Source organism: Lethenteron reissneri, chromosome 26 (assembly GCF_015708825.2).
Source record: "Lethenteron reissneri isolate LAM-NWPU_2019-01 chromosome 26, ASM1570882v1, whole genome shotgun sequence".
NCBI classification, from domain to species: Eukaryota; Metazoa; Chordata; class Hyperoartia; order Petromyzontiformes; family Petromyzontidae; genus Lethenteron; species Lethenteron reissneri.
Window position 1 is genome coordinate 18,572,311 of NC_083804.1, and position 18,911 is coordinate 18,591,221.

General features: G+C 42.3%; 1 protein-coding gene across 1 annotated transcript; it reads left to right on the forward strand.

Moving 5' to 3' along the window:
• Positions 1–901: 901 nt before the first annotated feature.
• Positions 902–8,932, forward strand: ZCCHC10 (zinc finger CCHC-type containing 10). The gene is made up of 4 exons (XM_061560370.1): positions 902–1,042; positions 3,986–4,162; positions 6,690–6,743; positions 8,354–8,932. Exons 1-4 carry the CDS (start codon positions 1,002–1,004, stop codon positions 8,643–8,645), a joined length of 564 nt encoding a protein of 187 aa, XP_061416354.1. The 5' UTR covers positions 902–1,001; the 3' UTR covers positions 8,646–8,932.
• The last annotated feature ends 9,979 nt before the right edge of the window (positions 8,933–18,911 follow it).

Here is an 18,911-nt window from a genome sequence, read left to right on the forward strand (position 1 = left end):
GTATATTGGAGTAACGTAAAGAGATTTTGAAAACAATGTATTCATTTAAGTGCATGCTATTTAACATCTTCCATTTATATAATTGTATACAGTACTGAAACTTCGTATATCGAAAATTGGCATGAGGTATTGGTGGAGTAAACCACTGCAATCTGCAATGCTTCAACGACCGAGGTACTGTATAGCGACACATTGCCATACGCAAAAAAAGCGTTTGGGAAATGTTAAGTCAATGGGCAATGTAAGTCTATGTTCCATCAGCAGAGTAGCACTACCTAATACATGTCAATCCCATACTGTTTACCTGTATTATTGTACAAGGAAATAGATTGTCAGGTCGTTTCAATACGGGCAACATTTCGTATATTTGTGTTTCTCCTCTTGTAATGGGACTTTTTAGGATGAACGTTGAGATGTATAAGGGCACAGGGTGACCAATAAGGTCTGTAATAAGTTAGGCGCTGATAAGGGGTTGTGTTTGGGAAATGTTAAGTTAAAATGTTAAGTTCGTGTACAATGTTACGTCAATGGGCACTGCAAGTCGATGTTCCTTCAGCAGAGTAGAACTTTTACACGAAGCATCTATGCTCCTGAACATTATCGCTGCTATCCCACAACAAGACGAGGAAACAGAATGGCCCCCTGACTGCACATGGCCAAGTGGCTTCTCGTTGCAGCCACGTGGTGGCAGCCGCGCGTCACGTGATCGTCACTCCACCCCCCCCTGCCCCGCCCCCCGGAAGTCCGGAACATTTAACTCCACCCATGTGCAAAAATGTGCAAAATATGTTCCGGGCCTCGTGAAGAAGGGGAGAAAAAGAAAACGGTGAATACAATTATCCTCTACAACTACGGTATCTCAACATTCGATCGTCAATATTTCTTGGCAATAATTTTTTTTTATTACCGCGTATTTAAAAAAAAAATCGGATGTAAACGTGAGCACCCGGAATAACAAGAGGGTTGTCAGGACCACTTCCGGGAGCACGCACTACAACAAGATGGCGACCCCTATGCACAGGCTTCTTGCTCGCAGGAAAGCGTAAGTCGCGACTTTAACTTTTTAAACTTAAAAACCGCAGCGGTGTACTCACGTCGACGCTTTACCGGCGACTGTAACGCGTCGTAGAGCTGCACGATCTTTCAGTGTTCGTTCAAGGTGCGTACGAGTGGCGTAGTGCGTGTGTTTGGTTCGTCGCCACGCCAGTGTTGTCAGCAAGTGGGAAGAGGCCGGATTTTGATTAAAAAAAAACATTTTATTGAAGTTTAAAAATCTCAACTGAAATACACGCAGCTCTTGATCAGTGGATACACGCATTGAATGCGAGTCCTAGGATGTCAGTCCAGCGAGAGGTTCTGGCTTCCCTTTACGTTCGCATGCGCGTAAAAGTGCCATGTTTTGAACGTACGTCGCTTAAGCGCTTCCGAATTTATAAAAAAAACACTTGCGATGGACTCTCGTGGCCGCTGTACGGACGTAACTGCTGTAGTAATGTCCAATAACATTTGTTTTAAGTAGATCAGATGTTGGCCTGCTTAATTGCTGCTGCAAACTTTGGTCCAAAGCAAAATGTATTTTGTCTTATTACCCAAAGTTCACCACTATAGCACAATACATTTAACACAACTTTGCTAAATGTATTGCTTGGTATTTACTTTTGCTTAAAGCTTGTAGTCTGGTCAGCTGTATTTACAGCCTTTATTATGGTTGTGTTGGCTGTATGTGCAAACAATTGTCTCGTCTGCAGCAGGTGTGCTCTTGGATTTCACTAACTTTTGTTCATGGCTATGGGGAGATCGGGTAAATTTTTCACATGCAAAGACATTTTCACCAAGAGTATTCCTGGCCATACACATAAGTAGCAAATATGAATCGTATATTAGGTTTCTCCTAGGACATTAAATGAGTCATGGTTTGGTGTATCGGGTATGGCACTGTGGATTGAGTCATATCTGCATGGTCGATCACAGTTCGTCAAGTTGGGTGACGAACAGTCATTGCCTATGCCGTGTGTAGTTGGCGTATCACTGGGGCCCACCCTCTGGACCTTCCTATTTTCATCATACGTCTCTCCGATTGCCGATGTCATCTCATCGCGTAACATAATGTTCCATTAATATGCTAATACATAATTGTGCACAACCCAGTGAAGTCAAAGTTAGATATGGAGGGTCAGACAGTTACAACAGGAAACAATACAAAAACCGATATGAGTGAAAGTAACTAAAATAATTAATATACAAGTACATTTCGATTTAAAGCTTTCGTGACTGCAGGGATTCATCTTCTTGGTTCTTTCGGTAAAGTCACGTAGAAGGGAAGTAATAAAATAATAAAAATAAAACATAATAAAATAAAATAATTCTCACGACGTTTCGGCTACAACGCAAGCAGCCGTCTTCATCATCCTGAAGACGGCTGCTTGCGTTGTAGCCGAAACGTCGTGAGAATTATTTTATTTTATTATGTTGTATTTTTATTATTTTATTACTTCCCTTCTACGTGACTTTACCGAAAGAACCAAGAAGATACAAGTACATGTGGTATACGGAGGCAAACACTGGAGTTGGAGGCAACACGTTTATTTAACGACCCAACAGGACTAACTACATGAACGTACACTGGTTCTACATCTAGGTGATAACTACACGGTTAACTAGACCACAACGGGGTAACTACATAACCGGGTCAGTCAGTAACACACTGCCTGACCCACGATGCCGAGCGTGACATCGAAGACCGAGGATCAAAGAGACGAGGCACGGACGGGTTCCATTCCTGGCTCCGCCCTTGGCCACGCCCCCTTCTAGATCCTACTAGAAGGCTCTGGCCCATATCACGTGTCCCTAGAGCCCCCCCTTTCGGGCCCCCTTGCTACCCTGCCCCGGTCACGTGCCATCTCGAGTTCACACAGCACGTCCTCACTTGCTCTCTCTCCGACCCTCACCAGAACTATGCCCCTGAGGGCCCGCTTCCATGCCATATCCACTCTGGTGCCAGAGAGAGACTCAAGACGTACAGTTCCACTCTTGTGACAGTAGCTGGTGCTAACACCATAGTGACACCATCCAAGTCAGTTTAACACGTAGGCTTTCGCGACCAATGTTATTCATAATCAACGTTTTTGGGTTTAGATCGCGTTTATTTATAAATGTTCCAAATGATTACTAATCTACAACTTGCATCGTAACAATAGCCTGATTACTAATCTAGTATAAAATTACAATCACTCCCCCCTTGAATCTTTGCACCTGATGAGTTAATGAGTTAATGATGACGTCACCCTGCTGCTGCTCTATATAAGAACGGGAGACAGCAGAGCCTCACCATTCTGGCGAATTGCCCGATGATGCTGGTTGCAATTACCAGCGAAACGTCGTACTCAAATTGTAAATGTTGTGGCTTCAACACACCGGTGGGCTAAAACAGTGAACTATTTGTCTTTGTCAACGTGACACATTTTTACTGATTGGCCGTGTCGGGTGGTGGAGGGTTACGACACATTTATAAATAAACGCGATCTAAACCCAAAAACGTTGATTATGAACCATCCAAGTCACTACACATGAATAAGAGCATACACTCCTGCCGTTTTTTCAACACCAAATGCAAGCTAGGGCAAAGCAGCAAAACAACTGTCCCAGACCATTCCTAGACAAGACACTCCATACAATTGCACATTAACATTTAAATATCGATACATGGGTAAGGATCAACGTTAAAATCGCATTTGCAAATGTGATTATGCAGCACTAATCTTCTGTTTCAGAATATTTTCTGAGGAATTATTTACGATGTTAAGGGAGGAAACAAGAGTGTTCCATAACGTTGGTGCTGCAACGTCAAAGGCTTTGTCATGTATTCCAATTTTCGTTCTTTGAATAGTTAGGAACTAATCTTGTATTTTAGGCAGCATCAGCTGAGTTAAAACCACATTAACATGCCGTTACACGTTAATGTGCCTGTATGTATGTGTGTGCCCAGGGATGCAGACAAAGAAACCGTGCGGTGTCAGAAGTGCCTAGAGCTGGGCCACTGGACATATGAGTGTTCGAGCACACGTGCCTACAAGCAGCGACCCACACGAACCGCTCTGCTCCAAAAGCAGCTGAAGGAGCTTTCACAAAGGCCAGCTCTGCCCGTGCCACCTCCACCCAGCACGTAAGGACATTCTTACACACGCACACATTCAAACACGCATGGTACGATCACTGCTATTCGCCACGAAGTGACGGTGACATCGCCATGTTGTTTGTGCCAGGCGAGGTGCACTTTGAGGCCACATGAAAATGTCGAAAGCTTTCTGGCAGGAAATCATGAGAAAGGCCTCTGTGTTTTTGATTAAGTGTTGTAGGTTACTGACAGACCCACCACATGCACTTGCTACCGTGCCACCTTGCTCTGATTTAGCCACCCGGCGCGCTACTCATTGTTGCGAAGGTTGTTCCTCCACCGTTTTCTGTTGCTCGAGAGCTGCTACCACCCAACTGCCCAGTAGTGACACTGTTGGTTCCAGTCATCACCAAGTCTACACATTTCCAGGTTCTGCTGGATTATTCTTGGAGTTCTACTGGATTAACCATGTTAGATTTTATTATGATAGTCATAATAATTGACATTAACTACAGAAGTAATTGACTAACTAAAAAACGCTGCCAAGTTGAGCTAAAGATAAATATGAACAAACAAATATGAGGTACAGCAAGCTGTTAGAAAATAATTATTGGAGAAACAACTGGAAAAGAAACAGACTAAATCTGGAAGTTATTGAGGTGACACGTGATTTAAATAAAAAAACATGTGCACTTCCACATGCATACTTGCATACACGTAAGCACATATGCTCATTCACATCTAATGAAACACATGTACACGAACGCGTACATTCAAATACATACACCTGTCGAGTGAAATAAATAACATTGTCTAGAGTATAATTGAATATTCACAGTAACCCATTGAAACAAGATTCTTATGATATTGTCGCATGCAACGGAATGGTTGAACACACCGGTAAACCGCACATGGGAATATGACTTTAATTCAAGTAAGTCTTTTCTTTATAAAAATCCAGAATACCAGTGCAACTTATACTGTTATGAAGAAATGGTATTAATCAGAAAGCAAGTTAGGCAATGCTTTGTATACAAAATCAATCAACATAAAATAACACAATCGAAAGTAGTAAATATATATGCACGACTAAAAATGTATATGGACTTAATACTACAAACCCAAAGTAGATGGATGGATTTTTAAGCACAGTCTGTTATCCTTAGTCACAGGCGATGAGCAAGCGTCTAGGAATCATTGCATACAATGCCTCCTTCGATGCAGTGTAGATAGATGTAAACAGCATGATGCTGAAGCGAAACAGCCATATGCTTGCAGTGGCGGATGGCAGCACTGCACAGCGATGACAGTGATAAACTGGCAGCTGATGAACGATGGCTCTGCCACAGAGATGACACCGTCACGATCGTTGATGACTGCACAGCAGCGGTGCTATCAGCGCTGAATTCTGACAGTGTAGGCACAATCTTCTCTTGGACGTAGCCAGCACAATACTCTCATGATGAGTAGTGGGCCATTGATCACAGCAGTGTATCCTCTCCCCATCAGGTGACAGCTGGAGATATATCTTCACCGTGATGATAGTCGACAGACTTGTAGTTATAAAGTCACTATTTAGCTCGTGTTGAATATGGCTTGTTACTTGATTTGCACAGTTCAATGCAATAGATCAGGGGTGGCCAACCTTTAACCCCAAGAGCCAAAAAGTACCTGTGAGATCTGCAAAGAGCCAAGTGTATATATAAGTGCATATATATTGACAGTTTTCAGCACAGCACGGGAGACATTCACTATTATTTGTTACTGTGATTTTGTGTTCTACGTTATGCCCCTTCGATAGAGCTGCATGTGGTGAATTAAAAAACCACATGTAGCTAGGGAGACACCAGTTGGCCACCGCTACAGTAGATGTTCTTGCCTCTGTGGATCTTCTTGAGTCCTACTTACCTCCACTTATTCAACAACTCTTTACACGTTCACTCTTCTCCACTATTTCTCCTTTTCTGCTTCTGCACTGCCTTCTACTATGAATTAACTGATATTTCTTTGTCTTGACAGCGTACAGTCATGCCTCGTGATGGGGCAGCCTTATAAATGGCATGAGCTATTATGCTCGGTCGACGTGGATCACACAGTGCCGTAGTCACTGTTAGTCTGCCCACAGTTCAGTGGTGGCATGCGTGGATATACTAAAATCATGAATTGACCAATGTATACATATTGTTTATTTTATTTTTCATTACATTTTTCCCATGAGAAAGAGCTGCCTCTTTCCAACTCATGAAAACTTTCAGAGGTAGATAGTGTTTGTTTATCTTGACACAGCTGCGAACCATTCATTTCATGATCACTTATGTGCCCAAGTCAACTCTAAATGCTGTGTCGTGACTCATGCCATTTTGACTTCAGTTTATGGCCTCAAGCCCTCTCAATGGAAAAGGCTTATACAGAAAAAAACGTTATGCAACCACATAAACGAATGCATAATTATACTTAACTAATTTGTTCAATGGTATTCCCTGGTTGTTTAATGAAAATTGTCATTTCATTGATGTGCAGTGATGCTATTCTACATAATCTTTTGTTTTTACTTTACCTGCTTTGTGAATTACAGTGTCGTGGAGGAAAAGATAAAAAAGGCAAAGTCGAAGACAAAGTCAAAGAAACGGTACAGGGGATTCACAAAAGTTACGCGGTGGCACTAAGCCAGGTTCTTATATGTGAGGTTGGAATTATAGAAATTAATGTCTTTTTGCTCATAAATTTACAGTACCAAGCCAGCAACTCTTAAGTGCATGGGTTCGTGCCCTGAGGCTAGGTGTCTGTCCTTCGGGCTCATAATGGATGTATTGGAGCACTGAAATTTCATCCTTAGTGTCTGGGTGCAGTCTTTGGACCTAGACAATGGTTCCTTTGTACTGAAGCATTGAGCCAGAATAATTTAGATGGCGTACATGCATACCATTTTAGCCTCTTTAAAGATGATGTCTTAGAGGCTGCTGGATTTGTTCATGCCTTTTAAGTATGTTTGGGAATGTGTGAGTTTTTCCTGTGACACAATATTGCAAATGATGCTCATGATTGTGACATGATACGGATGATGCTATTGACACTGCCTGTGATATGATAATGATGCACTTAGCATGAACAATTAATGCTGATAATCAGTGGATTGGATTTGGGCATTCAAGTTGATGGGCATATTTTCAAAAAGGGTACACAATTTAATTTTAGAATTACAGTAAATTAGGCTGCGATAATTTGTTCATATTTTTTTTCTTAAAATATTTAACTTCGAAGATCCCTTGAGATGGAAGAGACTGGGGAATGACACTCAACGGAGGGAATGTGCCCAGAGGGCAACCATCGTGTAAAATGGGACTAATGAGACCGGATAATTTGCAGGAGCGAAACTAATTGTGGCATTGCAAGACCATGATGATGGTGATAATGAGGGGAGACCTTCATCCAGCAGTAAATACATCATGGCTAATGATGGGATATTTGCAAATAACATTGAAAGATAATTGTTAACGGTTGAATACATGGACAGTTGATGTGAGAATAGATGAGATTTGCTTGTAATTAGCTATCATTTAGAGCAGGGGTGCCAAACTCAATCAGACAGTGGGCTGGTTTGGATTCATATGCACCTCCCCGTGGGCCACAGTAGGGCCTATGAAAATTAAAAGCATAATACAGTATTAATGTACCGAACATTGGCTGGATAAAAACGATATCCAAATTCACATCAACAACCCACGTCATGTCTAAACACATTAATGCATACAATGAAATGTATAGCTACTCACTTAGTGCTGTGGCTGCTTTCTTTGTGATGCCTGACACCTCTTCATTTGGACCACTGTCTGGAAGTTCAGAACAAGTGACTGGGCTGTTGCAACCTTTATTAGAGGGTTTAGGTGTGCGTCGGTAAGATGCGAAACACAGTTTTGATTTGTCCACGTTCATAATGGAGAACAGCTGTTCTTTGATAACATTCAGCTATTCGATTTATATCACAATAAAAAAATATATATGTTCCCGCATGAGAAAAGAGAGTTTATTTCTTTTTTTGTGGCAAGGTGCGTGAAATCCCTTGTTTTAATATCCAATTGAATTTTGGTTGAATTTAGGTAGAAGCTGAGGTAGAAGGCAGACACTCAATACGTGAATTGTGCTAGGAACTTCAGGCTCTGATATGGTTATTCTGTTGTAACAGTGCTAATGATGAATTTTGGTGCCTTTGATCTTGATGTTGGGCCTCGTCTCTTTCAGGGCTCACAGTGTCAGCAGCAGCAGTGACAGCAGCAGCAGCGACAGCAGCAGTAGCAGCGACAGTGACAGCAGCTCATCGAGTGACGATGACGACACCTCATCTTCATCATCGTCATCCTCGTCATCATCTTCTTCCTTGGACTCGGATAGCGAGGACTCGTCATCAGATTCAGACTCGTCATCCTCCGATTTGTCATCCTCATCATCCTCATCGTCGGACAGCTCATCCGATGAGGGGGGAAAGGATGAGGACCCACCAGCCAAGAAACGGAGGCGCAAGAAACGGGAATGATGTGGTACACAGGACACACACGGCGCATACACGCGCAATACATGAATACATTACTCATGCAGTATAAGCAGAGCACCTACATAACGCAGAGACCACGCAGTAAACATTACACAGGGGACACATTGTACATGCATTGTACACAAATACATTTGCATGCTACACTAAGCGTGCACATGACATGCTGTAGACACTGCACAAAGTACACACAATGTGTACTGTTCACATGGTGTGTGTTAGGCATGAAACAATTTGCGCTCACGATTCAATAAATGGTGATGATACGTTTCCATTGCATTTTTTTGTAACTGGTGATTGTAGCACCTCTAATGGCTGCAGGGTTTGCATACCGCTTATACAAATTAACCATTTTTATACGTACAATCTATTGAGAGCCTAATAATTCATTTTAATTTATCAATGGATTAGTCTGTACATACCTGCAATGAATGGAACGTGCATTAAACACTGCACAAAAGTGTACACAATCCAAAACATTCGTATTGCTCAAAGTACCCGCAGTGCAAATGTGTATGATACATCTGTAGTATACACAGGACATGCAATGCATTTGGTACAAATGAAAGGATGTGACCAAGTCGAGTAGCTGCTCCAGACAACCCCCTGGCCTTACCCTTCTGTCCTTGTTTATCCCCAACCAGTTTCACCACCCTCTGTTAATTCCCAATTACACAATTCACCCATCAACTGCCTGTACACCTGTTGCTATGATGTATGCCGGTGCAGACTACCACCTCCAGCCCCATCATTACCCAATTGTCTTTGATCGTTCATCTCTACACGTATATTACGATCCACATAGTGTGCATAGAGTAAATCACAGTATACACTGTGCATGCTAATGGTGGTACAGTAATCCCTAGCTAACCGCGAGGGTTAAGTTCATGAAAAGGCACGCGGTTGGTAAACTTAAGATCTAATGGGGAAATTAGGGTTAGGGGGGACCGAAGTCGCAAGTGAACCTATGAAATCCCGTTAAAAATATTTTTATGTTCACTAAAATGAACCAATTAACACAGCACACTTAATGAAGAGAATTACAGTGATATTTAAGAACTGTTTAATTAATACAAGTACAGTAATTAAAATTGCATTTGCTTTTGATGATGATCATGATGGGGTGATGGGAGAGAGAGGTGGATTGTTATTGGGAAGAGGAGTTCTCTGGACCCTCTTCTTCTTCTTCCATCTCCACATTGTCAGGGTCGTCTGGCTCCAAATCCAAATGTGGATTCAGGCTTGAGCAGGCTTATAAGCTATATAGGGTGTCTTTGAATGCCACTGCACGATGATTGAGGCTCTTCTGAAGGCGCTTTCTCCACCCTTTTTAAGAAAGCGTGCAGTGTAGGCTGAGTGGTCTCTTTAAAATGTCTCTTTGCACCTTATAGGCCCGTAGAACTTGTCTGAAGGTCAATATATGCTCAATGAAGTGATCGATTTCCATTCCGTCATCAGCGATGTTTTAAGCCTGGAGTAGGAAATTGTTCAAGCGTTTTAAAGTCTGCTTCGTTTTTGTTGCGAATTCCTCTTCATCATCACTGATGCAATCAGCTCTTCGAGGTCTTGTTCGGTCAACTCCTGAGAGTGCGAGTCCAGAAAGTTACTTGACTCAATGTCGAATCCTCCCCCCAAACGTTTTGCAGATGCTACACTTTTTAAATGTTTCCTCCAACTTAGGGAAACCCACAAAATAATTTACGACCTGAGGCCAACGTTTCCACCATGCTGCATTAAGAGTGGATTGTTTGATTTCATCCCATGATGTTTTTTTTTATGATTGTTAATGCATGAGCGATGGTGTAGCCTTTCCGTGCTTCTTTCAACATGAGGCGAGGGCTCTTTTCAATGAGATCTGCAATGTGGTCGAATGTGCGGTGGGTGTAACAACTCTTGAATATTTCGATTACACGCAGATCCATGGGTTGAAGGAGTGAAGTCGCATTGGGGGGCGAGGAAGACTTCAAGTTAGGATGAGCAAACACTAATGACTCGGGTGACCGGGTGCATTGTCGAGAATCGGCAACACTTTGCAATTTCTTTCAGGTAACGTTCAACTTCATGAACGAAACAGTTATTAAACCAGTCCATGAAGACAGCAGCAGTCACCCATGCATTTCTGTTTGACCGCCAGAAAACACGAAGATGTTTCTTGGTTTTCCCCTTCAGGAGCATGAGGGTTAAGGGCTCGGTAGAGTAACATGGGTTTCACCATGAAGTCACCTGAAACATTGTCACAAAAAAGAAGCGTCAGCCGGTCCTTTGCTGCATTGAAGGCTTGTGCAGTTTTTTTGTCCTTTGCAATGAACGTGCACATGCCTTTCCAAAACAGGCGAATCTCGTAAGCGCTGAAGACCTGTTTAGGCGAATAATCCTTAATCAGTTTCTGCAGGTCTTCAGGATACTTTGAAGCTGCGTCCTGATCTGCTGATGCTGCCTCCACCAACTTCACATTTTGTAGGCCAAAGTGCTTCTTAAATTTATCAAACCAGCCATTGCTGCCATGAAACTTCAGGATCTCCCTCCCCCACACTTTCAATGAGATGCTTGTGAAGTCGTTTCGCCTTGTTGCAAATAACATGTCTACTAAGGCATTCATTTCTGTGTCTGGTCCTCGATCCAAATGTTTATTGCCTTTTCCATTTTTTTTCAATGTTCGGGTCATGAGGCATGTACAACACTCAACAATTTCCGATTGCCACTCGCAACACTGGCCTGATGGCTTACTAATTTTTAATCATAGTACGAATCGTAGATTAATTAACACCAAACACACACCCAACAGCACTGTTACTTTAACCTATAGTAAGCTTATCAAGAACTTTTATTTTGCCATCCAAAAGCATCACATTACTTTCCCTTTGGCAACACTCGAGGCACTTCTATTGCCAACACTTCCTCATACACTCAGGGGTCGTACTTGAAATGTATGCTAATGTATTAAAATAAAAAAATTTGGGGGTATTAAAATGTAATTTTTTGGGGATTTTTTTTTATCACTCGGTGGCACGTAATATTAGTACGTTATATTTAAGCACAAAACTTTAATACGCAAATCACAAACGTAACATTTCCAATAATTTTGTGAGACGGAGCGTGAATCTGACCGATCGCGGAGGTAGCAACATGGAGAAGAAAGAGGCTTCGGTAGCTCCAGACCCAGAGGTGCCTGTGTCTCGCGGGAGTCCGTGAGACGACATGGTGGATGCTACGTGGCGCGGTGCCAAATTTTGATTTGACGACTCAGCATATACTCAAACCGAGATGCTCGCGGTTGGTAAACGGGTATACCCACGTAAATCCGCGTATAGCCAAATTTCGCGGTCGGTAAATTTGTGGTTGGAAAAGGATTACTGCATACAGTGTGCACAATGATATATTATACATAGTGACATGTTAACCTGCATTTAGCTATGGCACAGTGTATGGTGTAAAGGCATACCTCTGCCGAATGTGTGGGGGTGTTACGTTCCTGGAAAATGTAGCGTTCCTGGTTCCAAAATGATCACCCCCCTTTTTGTTTAAATATTCTATTTTTCGGCCCTTGTTATTGTGCTCAAGGATGCTGAGTCGATCTCCATTTCTTGTGTGTGTATGCTCTTTATATTTAACTTCAACACAAAACCCTCATCTTCATTATTCTTGCACTGTGGCACTGACACCCAATGCTTGCCCCTAACACTGACTTCCCAGCCTGACGGTTGCCCCTGGCACTTAATTCCCAACCCAACGCTCCTGTATAACAGTCACCTGAAGGTTAATGATTCGCCATCTCGGTGTCCATATGACTGACATTCTCAATAACTGGAAGGCGAGTTCCATGCGGTAATACGTGAACATATGCGTTGTGTCATTGTGCGTGAGTATGCTGTGTGTTACGTAACACAAAAAACATACACGCAAAACATGGTAAATAAATCGTTCTCACAGTCTTTATTCACGCCTTCAAATGGATGTAGTACAATCACTGCACACCTTTTCTACACGGAAATGAGAATCTTAGCAGCGTCAAACTGCGTATAGCAAAAGCATGATCCCCGTATTTTGGAAAATAGACCTCATTACGTAAAGCGTATTTAGCTGAAACATGCGTTCGATAAAGCCACGTTGAGAGGTTTTCCTAATTGTTTTTTTACCCTTTTATCTGGCAAAAAAATAATAAATGATCATATTTTGCTATTGGCAAAGGAGGTTCCAATGGTGTAAAGGTTTTCCTGTTTACAAATGTACCATTATTTGTACATTAGAACGTTGCATACACAGATTATGGTGCAAACATGGAACGTATAAGAATTTGCACAATACACATGATTTGCAAGGTATTCTCGATAGTGTTTACGCAGCGTGTACACATTTCAGCGTACGCAATACACTCCCTAAACTTCCAGAACGGTTGTGAAGGATCCTTTCAGTTCCAGCATGCCCTTTCTCCTTACCCACCTGCTGAGAATATTCACCTGCCTCCTCCTTCGATGTGTGCAAATTTAACTTAACTTGAGCATGTGATAAATGCACAGCGAGCACCTAGTACACTTGCGCACATGTTACGAGTGTGTCAAATGCATATTACACATGCACTCATCGCACGACGGCAATGTCACCCCACGAATGGATCCTCGAAGTGGCGTGGCTTTAACAGGCGGTTGATGCGAAGATGACGGTGGATCGTCTCTGCTCTTCAAGACGCGACAACGATGTCTACATGAATCGAGAGCGCGGTGGCTTTTGTCTTTTAGTTTGTGAAAAAAACTTGACTATCAATAAAAGTTTCATCATTTCCTATGTCTGAGGTTTTTTTTGTGTATTCAACAACAACAGATATGGGAAAGTACAGAACCAGGTTACACGATGAGAGTGACTTAAAACCATCAATTAGCCCCTAATTGCAAAATTACCACAAAAAAGAAAGGATGGAAAGTGGTCAAATCAGAAACGAGTCCACCAAAGGAGATTAATTCTCGCTAGAAACCATTTGTGATTCCTGCGACAGTACCAACATGTTCAGGTGATTATTCTTTGGGTAAAGTCACGTATAAAGAAAAAATAATAAATTAAATAATAGCATACGACGTTTCGATTGCAACACAAGCAATCATCAGGTATAATGAAATAGCGACAAAATATAACCAGAAAAAATTATAGACAGACATAAGCAGACATATCACCAAGATACACAGAGAGAGTAACACAGGTACAGAGAGGGGTGATCGTCTCTGTGGGGTGGCCTTAAATAGACAGGGGGGTGGAGGCAGCGAGAGGGAGGGGCTAGAGACAAAATTTACATGTCGCTATTTCATTATACCTGATGATGATTGCTTGTGTTGCGATCGAAACGTCGTATGCTATTATTTAATTTATTATTTTTTCTTTATACGTGACTTTACCGAAAGAACCAAAGAATAATTCCTGCAGTCACGAAAGCTCCAAAGTTAAGAATGGTCAGGTGAATGTGCATCAGATTCAGCCAGTGCTTGAAAGTGGGTATGTATGTTTTTCATTCCCTCAATTATAAAAGTCTGCAATTCTCAAAAGTGTGCAGTGTGAGTGAAGCTGAAATTAATCGGTGTGAGGGAAAACCAGCAATAGGCCGTGTTGCGGAATCTATCTCACTGCATTTACATGGTAATAACCATGAATGAAACGAAACCGAGACAAGTACAGAATGCTTGATGGCCTAAAACGTGGAATGTCAGATCTGGAATCATTCTTCCAAAGCTGAACCCATCCAGTGTTTACACAGTTGAGCTGTCTGCACACTCTGTTGGGGTATTCATCAGAAATTGTAAAAGGGGGTGCAGAGGATTAAAGACCACAGAATAGTGCATCCAGATGTTTACGAGTTGAGATTGCAATTCTGATTTGTAGGTACCTAAAAACATGCGAGTTTGGTATCTGAAATTTCTCCCAGAGGCTCTCAAAGCGAACCAGAATCCCTGCTTCCGACATGGGATCCCCACAGAGGTGTGGACTCGAGTCATGTGACTTGGACTCGAGTCAGACTCGAGTCATGAATTTGATGACTTCAGACTCGACTTGGACTTGCATAACAATGACTTTGTCCCACCTCTGAGGTGTGGACTCGAGTCATGTGACTTGGACTCGAGTCAGACTCGAGTCATGAATTTGATGACTTCAGACTCGACTTGGACTTGCATAACAATGACTTTGTCCCACCTCTGGATCCCCAACTTCAATTTCTCGAGTGCACTCGTCATTTCACTGGGGTCACTTACCGATTCTCATTGAGGGGTCTCCCTATAAATATAAGTGGGGGAGGGTGGGGGTCAGAGAGAGGCGGTCATTCTCAGTCTTTGCCAGATTGAAAAGTATAAGCTATAGAGTGAAGAAGGAATATATTTGGGGGACAGTCTTTTGAGAATGCAGCGAGATTTGACCAATACTTATTTTTGCAGAATTTGCAGGAGACGGTTATGCAACCTTCCGCCCACCAGGAGGCAGTGGCTGTCTTTATATACAAGAATGCTTCATTAGAGTTGACAGTAACCTAAATAACAAATCCACTCTTCTTTTGACACAAACACACGGAACTTGAACACCCAAAGAGAATTTAATAAACCCATGCAATTAAATCATACTTTAAGTGAATAACCACTGAACTGTTTACCGCTCCTGACATTACTTACATGTAAAATAGACGTCCAAGATGTTCATACGAAAAAGTGTAATTTTTTTAAACTAGAGACTTTAAAACACAAATTGACCATGATCTTTGCCATTTAAGACCACCTCCAGGTTAAATAAAGTGCCTATTCTTTGTTCAATCGATTCCATTCTGTCTGTTTAACGTTACATTACCATTGCCATGAATGCCATTGCTAGGGTCAGTGTTAGATATTGTCTCTTAAGTGCTGATTTTGGCCACACTTCTACTGCACCAGATGTCAATCTAGGGGACACCCAAGTTCAGTTAACTGCCCGTTGAGATGTGCATGGCCTTGCCATGAACACAGGTCACCAGCTCATACAATTTTCATGAATGAAATTGGTCAAAAATCCCAATGCAGCACCCCTCATGCTTTCCTGGGTAAATGGATATGGTTATACTGTATGTAAGTTGAACTTCTTTCGCACCGTACTGTAATTATAAGACCGACAAGTTGGTAGCTTACCAGTGCACAATGCACCTATGTTGCCAATGCTCGAGGTATTATTGTCCAAAGTCAAATGGGTTCAATGTTGACTGGAGTAATTCACATCTGCAATAAACTCGTAGTGAAAAAAGCACATTCCTTTAGCAAGAGCCAATCTGGAACGGATTAATACAAAATGGATATAATAAACGTCATGTTGTCTATGAGTCATTTTCTGAATCTCAACTGCAATGTAGGCTCAGATAGTAATTTATTTAAATTTCGATTTAAAGCTTTCGTGACTGCAGGGATTCATCTTCTTGGTTATTTCGGTAAAGTCACGTAGAAGGGAAGTAATAAAATAATAAAAATAATTTCATTATGTTTTATTTTTATTATTTTATTACTAAAATAATAAAAATAATTTCATTATGTTTTATTTTTATTATTTTATTACTTCCCTTCTACGTGACTTTACCGAAAGAACCAAGAAGATAGCCATTTATTTATTTATTTAGATCTCTATGGATATCTAAATTGTATACCTAAATATCTGAATTCATATATTATCCAGAAGCAGACTCAGAATGAATATACACAAGCTGCTACTTTACACTTTTTGTAAAACTCATGAGTCAACAACGAATTGGTTAACGTGCTCGGAGATAGATTAGCGTGCGTTAAATTTCGCAACTGTGTGCTGTTATACCAGAACTTCTACAGGAGATGGAACGGTTGATGTATGGGACTCAATTCCAGCAGTATCCGGCTGGGAGCACAGTATTTAATGATACTCGAGCTAAAAAAAAACCCTGATGGGGGAAAACCCCTTGAGGCATGAATGTAATATTTAAAAAAATCCGTAAGCATGAAAAATCCCGCAGACAACTCCATGCAGACAACTACAGAGACCCTATGGGCTATGCATAGTGTGTAAATAAACACACGTACATGTTATCATGTCAGTGGCGATAAAACACTCCCATGATGGTCTATCACGAAGGGTAAATGCGCCTGCACTGTACACAAGTAATGTGTAGCACATGCCGCTGCTGTTGTCGGGACAACTTGGCCAAAGCGTGTTTCATCAGCTGCCAATTTATCTTGCTGGTATTATCTAACGGGAAAATACTTGGCAAAGTGCAATGTACCGCTTGCAATTGTCTATTATGGGCCCGTTGACTGAATAAGCCATTGCCGTTACAATCACCCGAGTGGAATGGATTTTAAATGATGGGGGCGGTGAGAACCCCCTTGTATTGCATGGCAATTGCGCAGTGCATGCGCGCAGCCAGGCCACCAATCTGGCCTTTGTGGGAGGCTGGCCCCTTCTCCTGTTGCCGTAAAGAACAAATAACTGACGGGACCGTCTGAGAGGCATAGTACGCACGGAACACGCCTGAGAAACACCTAAAAGACGGAGACCCTGCTTTCCGGCGACCCGTGGGTCCGACCGTACTGTTAAGGCAATTAAGATTTTAAAAAATGCATTAATTCCACGCACCCGCGATTACTAATGTGAGTGACAAAGCGAATCCCTGCCCCCCCCCCCCCCCCAAAATATAGAAGTCAAATTCCGCCTACGGGACGACCCCAATGGGGGGAAGGCGACAGGTCGTGAGAGTTGAACACATGCCCGGAGAGGGGGGAAAGACCACGCCCGATGGAGGAAGACTTCTGTGGAGTTTAGAACAATAGGTTTTACCCTTTCTGGCAATAAAACAGGTGTCAAGATCTTCTTGGTTCTTTCGGTAAAGTCACGTAGAATGAAAATAATAAAACATAATAAAATAATTTCCCACGACGTTTCGGCCACAACGCAAGCAGCCAGAAGGACAGCGTCTCTTCCCGACAGACCTGTTCTTCACCCGAGGACGGCTGCTTGCGTTGTGGCCGAAACGTCGTGAGAATTATTTTATTATGTATTATTATTTTATTATTTTATTACTTCCCTTCTACGTGACTTTACCGAAAGAACCAAGAAGATGAATCCGTGCAGTCACGAAAGCTTTTAATCGAGGTGTCAAGATGTTTAAAACACCAAACAGAATCCTTATTCAAGGTATCCTGTCTGCATGGACCACACGTACTTGTGGTGAACATGCAAACGAAAAACATGCTCTGATAATATATGCATTATACCGACTATCATCAACCAGGTATGTCTTTAACGCTCGTGACGTCACTCCACATCAACCAGCGTCCCCTCATTAATATTCATGAGCAGGTGACGTCCTCCACATGGACACCCCCACCCCTCATTAATAAACATGAGCGGGTGACGTCACTCAACATCGAACAGCCCCTTCATTAATATTCATGAGCAGGTGACGTCCTCCAAATAGACACCCCCACCCCTCATTAATAAACATGAGCGGGTGACGTCACTCAACATTGAACAGCCCCACTCATTAATATTCATGAGCAGGTGACGTCCTCCAAATGGACCCCCCCCTCCTCATTCATAATAATTAGCGGCTGACGTCACTCCACGTGGGGGGCCGAGGCGCCTCCTCCCCCCTCCTCGGCGTCAACTCACAACCCTCACTACAAAGGCAGAACCCTCACGTCACGTGATCTCCGTAACGCTGTTGAGACATCGAAGTAAAAAGGACGTCATGATCAACAAGGGATTATAACCGTAATAAGTAATATTTTTTTGAAACTTTTTAAAAACTTTTTTTAAAAAAAAGTAAGAGGGCCGGGAGGTATGCAGTCAACAATGCTTGACTCAGGGAGGAGGACACCCCTGCCATGCATAGTCCCATGGGATGTTGGCTATCAACAACAAGGCAACTCCTATGACTAATTGGGAATGGGACGCAAGCGTAGGATTGATCACCCTGTCGCTGGCCGCCTTTGGGGAGGGTGTATAGTATGAAAGGCCGAAACACCCTAGGACCCAAAGGTTCACTACTGACGATGCGCTCCCCAAATTTCACCAGGCTCACTGTTCATGAACTCTTGGAAGTGCTTGCACAAAGGATAGTAACATCTCATCCTGTGTTCTGTGGAATCTTAAAAAACTTTTTTTAAACTTTTTTTTTAAAACACGCTTTTATGAAATGTACTAGTAATGGAAGAACTCCACGATTCCAGGAAGTGACCCCGAAGCTTGCCATAACCTCAGGGACGTGGGCAATTACAGCCAACGTGAGTT